Source organism: Furipterus horrens, unplaced genomic scaffold (genome assembly GCF_987537825.1).
Source record: "Furipterus horrens unplaced genomic scaffold, mFurHor1.1.pri manual_scaffold_7, whole genome shotgun sequence".
NCBI classification, from domain to species: Eukaryota; Metazoa; Chordata; class Mammalia; order Chiroptera; family Furipteridae; genus Furipterus; species Furipterus horrens.
In genome coordinates, this window is record NW_028327177.1 from 92,507,838 (window position 1) to 92,518,353 (window position 10,516).

The 10,516-nt window shown below is 40.2% G+C and overlaps 1 protein-coding gene and 1 non-coding gene across 3 annotated transcripts; one reads left to right on the top strand and one right to left on the bottom strand.

Moving 5' to 3' along the window:
• Window positions 1-1,180: 1,180 nt before the first annotated feature.
• KCTD6 (potassium channel tetramerization domain containing 6) lies at window positions 1,181-10,166 on the bottom strand. 2 transcript variants are annotated; one of them, XM_090283913.1, is made up of 3 exons: window positions 10,004-10,166; window positions 3,780-3,848; window positions 1,181-2,594 (listed from the first exon to the last, which is right to left on the bottom strand). In XM_090283913.1, the coding sequence occupies exons 1-3, from the start codon at window positions 10,109-10,111 to the stop codon at window positions 1,908-1,910; spliced, it is 864 nt and encodes a 287-aa protein (XP_090140039.1). In that variant the 5' UTR covers window positions 10,112-10,166; the 3' UTR covers window positions 1,181-1,907. The 2 variants fall into 2 exon arrangements, with proteins under 2 accessions (XP_090140039.1, XP_090140040.1); XM_090283914.1 differs by lacking the exon at window positions 10,004-10,166 and adding an exon at window positions 5,002-5,501.
• LOC150004786 (U6 spliceosomal RNA) lies at window positions 7,764-7,870 on the top strand. The gene has a single exon (XR_016512478.1). It is a non-coding gene; the product is annotated as a U6 spliceosomal RNA (small nuclear RNA).
• Window positions 10,167-10,516: the final 350 nt, after the last annotated feature.

Below are 10,516 nucleotides of genomic sequence, written 5' to 3' on the forward strand. Positions count from 1 at the left end.
CCATTTTTATCTCATGTTCACCTCAGCTAACTTAACACATAAGTGACTGGGTTGGTTTTTTCTTAGGTAACAGCTAATCAATTTCAAGTGGGAGGCAATTTTCTAAAAATATAACCTTATACTAGTACATTTACTGAAACTACACCAACCTGCCAATAACATTCAGGAATTTTAGTTTGAAGATGGTGAAAAGGGGGTAATTATAGGTTTCTGAATGGTAGTCAGTCATCTGTCAAATCTTAAATTTTCTAGAGACAGGGGCAAAAATGGATGGACGTGTTTTCATCCTCCTTTCAGAGGGAGAATCTCAGAAGGAAAAAAAGAAAGGAAAGCACTAGGAGACTTCCTTTTAGAAGGTGTTCTAGCAAACTAGGAAGTCTTACTAGAGTTTAACATAACCCACCCTGTGAGTAACTTCCAAGAAATAGAATCAAATGAACTATGCAAAGTAAGATTACAGTGAAACAAATAAAAGAACATATATCTCCAACTGTTCCAGATCCTTCACTCACTGCAGTTTATTTCTTCTCCTCAGAAATAAACTTGACTTTAATACTATAATACATTTGTGGCCCTGGCTGGTGTGCTCAGTGGATTGAGTGCCGGCCTGCAGACAGAAAGGTTGCTGGTTAAATTCCCAGTCAGGGCACATGCCTGGGTTGTGGGCCAGGTCCCCAGTTGGGGGCATGAGAGACACAACTGGTGGATTCTCTCACACACTAATGTTTCTCTCCCTCTCTTTCTCCCTCCTCCCTCTCTCTAAAAATAAATAAATAAAATACACTTGTGAGTCACCATCATGTAAGAGAATAAGGTGGCTGAAAAGTCAGTTTGTCCCACTCAACACAAATCTAGGATAAGGGTCATATTCAGCATTGACAAATGGTGACTTATTGAGAATAACCTTTAATCTTCAACATAAATCCTACTTGACAAAATTTGTCAAACTATGTTCACTATTTAAATTGTACTTTTTGACAAAATTAGTAATCTCATCTATTCGTACTTTAATAACACAGTAGAGTTCTACAAACTGCATCCTAAGGTTCCACTGAGACCTCTTGAATCAAATACCAGTGTGTCTTGGTAGTGTATATTGGTACATAAAACTAACAATGCATACTTTGGACAAGGAATATGATTTCCGCCCTTAAGTAACAATAGTCAACAAATACAAACCTAATTTTTCTATTTCATTTTTTATTAGGTTTTTTTTTCCTGGTAGACAGTACACTTGGGAATTAATACTGCACCAGGCATAAGAAGTAAGATTTCTACCACAGGGACATTTTGTATTCAGTATTCAGAAGCCAATATAAATATTTCTAGTCAGACATTTCCAAGGCTACAGATATTTGGTTGCTTGATTTATATGCATAGAAAGAAACAGTTGTCATAACTGTAAAAAGCAGTACTTAACAAGTACTTTTAAATGATTGGAACAGTTTTCCTTTAATATTACAATACAGTTTATTGGTCTAGAAACTAGGTCACCCTACATGATGTTTTGATTTTTGTCAAAAGCATCAGGAATACTCTGTTTATTCTTTCATTGCCACATTTTTTAGCCTTCTAGTTGAGTTAGGGACCATTTAATCAGAAGTCACTTTAGCACTGTAATAAAAAAAAGCTCTGTTAAGAGTACATTATATACCATAATAATTTTCAGACATCTTTTTATAAAAAAGGTATCTGGAAGCTCTGAACAGGCACATGCATCCTCAGGGCGAAGGGAACAAAACACAGAGAAGTCTGCTAAAGCACAAAACTTCCTTCTGGTCCTCAATGCCTTCAAATAAATATAAAAAAAAATTTTTTTTAATCCCACACTGTGATTAAAAAAAAAAAATCAGTCTCTTCCATCTACTGAAGAATCAGTTTCCAGGGACTTCTCCCAGGTTTGGAGATCAATCATCTGTCTTCCGGGCCAACCTACAGAAAGTCCAGTTGTGCTCCACTGTGTTCTCATTGGCCCGCTCACTCATGTGATGCACTCGGGTATTGCGGATCGTGAAGCCTTGTTTTGTGATATATTCCATCAGGTGGACCCGCAAAGAAACTTCCTGGTGATAATCACAGGGTCCAAAAGTGAAGGAAACCTGGCAGTCTCTGGTGTCCATCATGTGCTTATTCCACTTGGTAAAATAGTTTGAGATACCTTCTAGTAAGGAATGGACCTTGGTGGTGATGGTTAATTGGGTTATGATGACAGCTACTGGATTGGAGTACTTAGAAAGCTTCCGAGTACTAGATAACTCCACCACTTCTTCAAAAGTATCCATAGGATACAAAGGCTTAGGGTCATTGAGACACTGAATCAGGGGCTCAATTTGATAAAAATCTGCTTCTTTCCGAAGCAGATCAAATTCCTTAAAATCCAGGGGTAAGGTCAACTCTGAAGTTCTTAAGAAATTGAGGACATATCTGAAAAGAGGTCCATCTCGATCAATGAAGTAATTGCCTTGAGGGTCTCGAGCTGTGGGGAAGTCCCCTCCAAACATTGCTCCAAGCATGGAATCCGGGTATCGCGTCAATGTGGTAAGAGACGTTGTGTACAAGTGTCCCCCTACATTTAATGTGACTGGGTCAGTCATCTGAAATTTAAAAAAAATTATTAGTCACCTGAAAGTTTTAAAATTCTAACTTTTACAAATTAAGAAAAATGATAACAAGCAAAGCAAAAGATAGCAATTCGGTTATGCAAAACAACTTTACTTTCAGTGATTAACCCACCTACATGCAGGGATCCAACATATGCTCTCAATAGGGAAAATAAAGGAATAAATCTAATTCTTTAAAGACATACTAAGAAATAAGAGCATGACTTCCAAAGCCATTTAATTTCAAGCCCAGTATCTAAAGAGAAGTGAGAATATATTATGGAAAGACAGAGGCATACTAAAATAAACTAATTTAAGTTTCTTTTCAATTTAAGAAAGACTTTCATTTTTCTTAATTTGACATAAAATAGGCAAAAAAATGATTTCATAATGAAAAGAATCTACTTTCAATATTTCTTTTGTTTCTCCCTCATCAAAAAGGGGGAAAATCATAAATTTATTTTTAAAATAAAAATTTGTGCAGACCTAATCTTCATAATATTTTCATGTCAATAACAGTGGCAAATACTAAGTTAAAATACAGTTTCATCAACACAATCTCATATACCAGCAACTTTCAATTTCAAAATCTGATAGTTTATTCACTTTTATAACATTAATGTTGCAATCTGGCCTTTAGTTTTGAAAAGAAAGCTTCTCTAAATAATATATACCTTCAGTTTCAGAAATCATATTTAAGAAAAATAATAAATACAGACAGACAAAGTACTAGGCAAGTAAAATATTTATTCCCAAAGGCAAAGAATAATAGAAGGACACATGCCCACGCAAAGAAAATAAAAGTGGGAGAAGTGGCATCTTCTCCAAGGCTAACCTCCCTAACCACAATGAAATGTCCCATGTACCATTACCCTTTTCACAGACTGTTCTATGAAGGAAGAGTGTTAAGAGCAATTTTAAAGATCAAATATCATGATCTCTCTCAAATAAGTGATTATAAAGTTATTTTGAGAGTCCATATTGAGTTTGCTTACATAAAAACACGAAACAAAACAAAAACAACCCCCAAAGTCTAAACTAAATAAGGGGGGGGGGGGTTGCACCAATAATTTTCATTCTTACAAGATGTACAATATACCTAAGAATACATAAAAAGGAGGGAAAGACATACAAAAATAATTTGACAGCTTTCAAAATGCATATGCAGAAGCCTCTCACCATATAGCCCCAGTCTCCATTATCCATCTGCTCCAGCGCGGTGTCTGGGGAGCCCAGGTTCCAGGGAGACTTGGGAAGAAGAAAAAGACATGACAGCACATGTAACTGAAAACAGAGAAGGTTTCTGCACCCCACAGAGCAGGCAAAAGACAAGAAAACTAATCATTTTTGTTCAATTAAAACCTGCTACAGAGCAAAGATTTGAGGAAGAAGGCATTCCTCTTTCCGACTTTCAGCTGGTGTGCAGCGATACCTGACTGTTTTAGTCATGGGTACTGACCTCTTTTCCCTTAGACTGTCAAAAAAATGCCAACAGTCAACACAGCAATAGCCGTCTAGTGTGAATGAATCAAAATTATACTTTTATTTTGGGGGGGGCTGATCAGCAAAAAATAGAATATATTTTTGGGGTTTCCACAGAATTTCAGTAGTTAATGTGTGCCATGAGGTTAAAAAGCTTGAAAATCACTTCCACAGGGCCTTCCGTGGGTGCTCTATCCTATCCACACTAAGTACCTACTAATCTCTACAGAGAAAGAATTATCCTATACGTACTTAAGAGAAAGGGCCCAATAGTCTAGTCATTCAAATTCTACCTATCTTCTCTGAAAATTTCAAGTTTTAGGATTTCTATAGTAGAACATTATGATTAACTCTACAATCTTATCTTTATACAAATCTATCATGATCCTTATCAAAAAGGCTGTTTACAAGAAAGGCAGAAAAAACATGCTTCTTCATCAGCATTTCAGCAATACACACTAAATATCTAAGTAAAAGCGTTAAAAACTATAAACTTCCAATACACCAATATTGCTTTGCAAGGGAAATACATCAGAATATTCCTTTCATAACATAAAAAACTAATTATACTTTTAATACTGATAATTTCATTTTACACAATAATCAATACAGATAGAAAATAATTTAAATGTCAAACCATTTAAGTATAATCTGGGGCAAAAAAGAACTTTACAGACATTTGAAAGTCACTCAGCCAGCACTTAGGGAGAGCCAGGCTGAAGACATTGATAAAGACCCAGATACTAATGATGCCAGTTTGAATTTATCGACAATTCCAAATCACTTAAACAGTTTCCCAGCTACTAAGTAGCTACAGTTAGTACCCTCTCACACACAGCATTCCCTAAATTAACCAGGAAAGCAAATTTCAAAAGCTCTGACAAGAGACAGTGAAAAACACAGACGTATCAGTATTTACCCAGGAAAAGCATTGGCTGTTTCATGTGATGTTTAAACAGATTCACTTTTCCCACTTTTAGAGGAATCTGGCATACTATTCCCAGAACAGGCCCTGGCTACAAAAGATCACAAAGACTCTTTCTCAAAAGGTCACTCAGGCATGTAGAGAACATTTGCATAGCACAGCATGGGGTGAAATCAGAGCCTGAAGCATCTATTTCTCCACCTCAAACATTCTTCAAAGCAAACAAGCTAGAATGTGGACCAGACAACGCACAGTTTTTATTCTCCACACGCAGCAGCTGGATATAGATATAGATAGGCCTTCACATACTAGAGGGTGAGAAATAGAACAAATGTCAAATTCAGGGCTGTTGTGACAATCTTTCATTCTTCACAAACAGTATCTGAAGTAAAGAGAACTAAAAACAGCTGTAACAGTTTTTATTCAGTAACTGATAAAACAGATAAGTAGCAATTTAAAAGGCCAGTCCATCCAAAAGTTTTGGTAAGATGTTGTCTTTGGCATCTTCTTCTTCTTCTTCTTCTTCTTTTTTTAAGATTTTATTTATTTATTTTTAGACAGAAGGGTAGGGAGGGAGAAAGAGAGCAAGAGAAATATCAATGTGTGGCTGCCTCTCGCGTGCCCCAAACTGGGGACCTGACCTGCAACCCAAGCATGTGCTCTGACTTGGAATTGAACTGGCAACCCTTTAGTTCACAGGCCGGCACTCAATCCACTGAGCCACACCAGCCAGGGCCTTTGGCATCTTCTTATCACTCAAAAGTATTCATTTCTGACAGCCTCAAAAATAATTCCATCAGCCAGCATTTACTGTAGGTCTATAAACATTATGTGCTATGTGGACACACAGAAACAGGAAAGGTACAATCCTTGCCCTCATGGAGCTTTCAATTTATGAAGACAGGCAACATGCAACACCTGAAGTATAGAACACAATTTGGAAGTACTATATTATATAGTAGATAGACTAGCAGAGGCCTTGTGGAAGAGCGAGAACAGTCCCACATGGAAAAATGGAGGGCACGTGTGGGAATATCTCGCTCAATAGACTTCAGCAGGAATATCTGGACAACCTGAGAAGGATTCTAGAATGAAGAAACATTTTAAGCAAAAGGAGGTGGGGGGCTTTCTCACACACACAACATTCCTAATACAGCAAGCAGAGCATGAGTTACTGTCCCCATTTTAGAGAAAGAAGGTTTCTCCTATAATACTTGACATCAATGTTTCTCTCCCTCTCTTCCTCCCTCTCCTCTCTCTAAAGAAAAAATCTTAAAAAATAAAAATAAGAGAAAGAAAGAAAAATGGGGGACCAAAGAAAGACAAGGAAGAAAACCAGACATCATTAATGTTACAGCTGCTATGCAAGGTCTGTCCATTATTAATCTTTTTTTTTCCCCTTTTTCATTGCTAAATCAAAACAAGATAACTTCTTGAGCAATCATAAAAAGAAAATTAGATGATGCCCCTGATCTGTTCCACAGAAAAAGCCAAGGTTCTGTTCCGGTACAAAGATGTAATGAAACCTCAAGCTTAATAATTCAGGAAAGCAATTACGGGAATCTATATAAGCCCGTGTTTCTTAAAAAGCAACCAAAAGCCTCCTTACACTTGTGTACAAGATACAGCAAAATAAAATGAAGTTACTATTATTCACTTCCAATAACAATGACAAAACTACTCCCCAAAAATCAAATTGTTCACTAAAAAGCTCTAAGGGGGAGAAAAAAATTGATTAGTTTAAATTTTATCTCTCCTCCTTACTTCTATTAATATCCTGTATGGAAATGCTTAGATACAGCAAGAAACAAACCAAAAAAAGCAGGAAGATTCCTGGTTTTCCAATAGCTGGATAATCAGCCTCTGAATTGATGACTATTAGGAACATCTCACAGACAGTGCAGATGGATGATATGGAACATAATCCAAAAGAATTTCCGGAATAGCTTCAATCTCTTCTAAATCATTTTCCAGAGCTGCTAACAATTAGAAAATGATTTATTTGCTTTTCATCTTTTCTCCCTTCTGGCACAGTCTCAGTGGAGGGCTTAATGAGAAGTTAAATGACCACAAGACAGGCAGCCTAAGGAGATCTTAGGCATCAAATGGGCTTGTTTTACTTGATGAAGACAAAGAAAAACCTAGTATTGCAGAAAATTTGCCCAGAATGGAGATTATGAAGGTAACAATGAAAAAAAAAAAAAAAAAGCATAATTATAAAGTTCAAAAAAAGGCTCCAGACCCTGTAAAATCAGTTCACCTGGAAAAATATGACCTTTGGTCCAAATAAAATTCTTCTTGCAACAACTGGGTGACGATTCCAAAAATATAGCAGCACTGAAAAATTTGTGCACATTTAAGCTTCAAAGGTTAATGTATATATTCTGTTAGAAGATAATTAAGAAAAACACTAAAGAATTGATAAAAGCCTTAAGAGAACTTCCTAGGAATTTTCTAAAGTAGCAACTCTGGAAAATGCACAACTAAACAAGTTAATACCTTAAAGAAAAACCTAAGAACCCCTGAAAGTCATTTTCCTCACTACTGCAATTACAGCCTTCATGGTTATGATGAACTAATTTAACACAAATATTTCAGAGACAGACTAAGAATTCTCTGGGGCAAGAGTTCTACTCCTACATAACAACCTACCTATACATTGCAAAACACACACCTCCAAACCTGAATAAATTACAAAAACCTATAGATACTGCTTTTCCGAAGTTTCCAGGTTGCTCTTTTAAAATGACTTTCTAGTGCTCACTTCAGCAGCACATATACTGAAATCGGAACAATATAGAGAAGATTAGCATGGCCCCTGCACAAGGATGACACAAAGGTTTGTAAAGTGTTCCAAAGAAAGAAAGAAAGAGAGAGAGAGAGACAGAGAGAGTGAGGGAGGGAGGGAGAGAGAGAGAGAGAGAGAGAGAGAGAGAGAGAGAGAGAGAGAGAGAAAGGAAGGAAGGAAGGAAGGAAGGAAGGAAGGAAGGAAGGAAGGAAGGAAGAAAATGCCTTTCTACTGAAATCTTTGTGTCTGGCATTCAGAAAAGACTCCATCTATATACATACCTTCAAATTACTTTTGTACTGAATTTCTCTGTTGTTGAAATGTGAGAGTTTGAAAGTGAAATACTTTTTATAGTAACTAGTTCAGCGACATCTAAAGGAGTGTTTTGGGTTAACATTCACATATAGGCTGGCACAAGTAGCCAGGCACACCAGGAGAATGGGATTGTGATGTCAGGTTATCCTTAACCATACCTCTAAAGGAATGGATTGTTTTTTCCTAAAACTAATTCTTTTTTCACTCTCTTCTCTCCACAGTCTAGAAAAAAGGCTCTCTACATTGAAAATTGACCTTAATACTAAAGAGCTGTCACAAATAGTCACAAAATCATTTAATTCCTCTTGTCCTCCCTCAGTTTCTACAGGATGAAACAAGATAATGCCACGTTCCCAAAAGCAGTAATACCACTGAGGCACAATACCGAGACAAGTGACCTACAGGTAACAGATCAGAACTACGGTCCTGAAGCCACATGCAGGCCAGTACAGAGGAAAGAGAATGGGTGAGGATCTGTATCCCAATTCTGCTCCAATTCTACTCAGGAGACACTGATTAAATCACTCTGTATGCCCAGCTGCTCCTCTGCAGAAAAGAAGAAAATAAGCAAGATCATGAATAGAAAACCATGCGTAACCTGGCAAGTATTAAACAAATATGGAAAAACTAGTGGCAGTATGAGCGAAATTTCTGTGCTAAGTTGAGAAACTTGAGAGTGTGAACACAAGTGATTTAGAGCAGTGGCATGAAGATAGGACAAATATCAAAGAGAAGACCTCTTCATTTGCTTCCAGTCTCCTCAGACACCCCTTCCCCCGGAGCTCCAGAAGGGAGACCTACAGGTACAGGGGAGCACCCAGCTTTTATAGAGACCGCCAGACATCTAGCTCTTGACGATAGAAGGGACTTCTCAAAAGCACGACTCAGGATTACCTCCACGGTAAAGATGAACCCAAATAAACATGTGTATTCCATCTTAAATAGACTCTAAGTATAAAAATCTAGTAAGACCCAGTGAGGGACTCATAGGAAGGTCTACCCTAGGACTCCTTCATAAGTAGTAATGCTTTGGTTTAAACACGACTTAGGAAAATTCAAATCACACAACCCTTAGGAATGGCATCTACGACCGTGCTGACCACCCAATCCTTAATATGTATGGCATTACACAAAATGAAGTATTAGTATGGATGGACCATTCTCAGCCGCAGAGCAAGTTCTCTCACCTACCAACCCCGCAGGTAAAAACATTTTCCTTTTCCTAGATGCACATTTGTTCGTTTGAAACATCAGGCCTCTGTGGATCATTCACGTACTTGGGCACTGGTGACAGCAAGAAGATGGACATGCCAATGGGAAATGCAAGCGACACTTAGGCCACCCCAAACACTCTCAGTCAAACCAGGGCACCCAGGATCTCTCCACACCCAAACCTCATCTATGACAAAGTCCTAAAATTGAATTTATCAACTTCTAGAACAGAAACTTGATAACTTCAGCAGAATATCCTAACAGGATCTGCTTCATTTCTCGCGTTCCACCCTCTGACACAGCCTCCAGCACCGTCGGCCCAGCAGGTGCTTCAGAGGCTCTCCATAACCGTGGCTATTTATCACCTCTGACTTCAAGCATTAAAAATGCCATGACACACACAAATCTGAGCATAAAAAACTCAGCTGCTGTCAGAGTATCTCTCTAGGGCAGAAAAAAAAACCCTGAGGCAGGACTCAGAAGCCCTGCCGTAAGCTTTAAATTAGGGCAAACGGTGGCTAACAAGCACCACCCCCCAAAACAATCATTTTCGAGCACGTCTCGAGGTGCCCCCGGCCGGGCGGTGCCTCTCTGTTGCCCCGCAGACGAAGTCTCCCCCAACCCCGAACCGGCCCCGGCGTGGGACGGGAGATGCTAAGGGCCCGGGCGGAGGACGCTCACCGAATCCCGAACCCGGGTCCGCCGACACCGCACGACCCCTCCGGGCGGGCCCTGGAACCCCCGCCCAAGCCCGGCCACTCGGCTACGGGCAGCCCGCCGCGGGCCCATGACAGCCCCGGAGCGCGCCGCCCGGGCTCCCTGCGGTCCCCTCAGCGCGGCCCCGCCACCTTCCGATTCACCTCAACCGCGCTCCCCCCGCCGGCCGCTCCGCGCGGGCTTCTCTTGTGCCCAGCCCTCCCGAAGCCTGGGCCCCTAATTCCCAGGCCCGCCCCCACTCACTGCAAGACGGCGACGTTGGCCTGGCCGGGAGACACCGGCGGCCGGAGAGCGTGAGCGCGAGGACGAGCGAGCCCGCGCCCGGCGGCAGCTGCGGCAGCGGCAGAGGGGACGACTGAGCCCGCTCCCGGAGTTGCGGCTCCAGCCGCCGGGAGCGGGAGGCACCTCCCAGCCCAGCCGCGGCGCCACGAGCGCGGGCGCCCCCTAACGACGGCGCGTGCGAGAGGCCAGAAGACC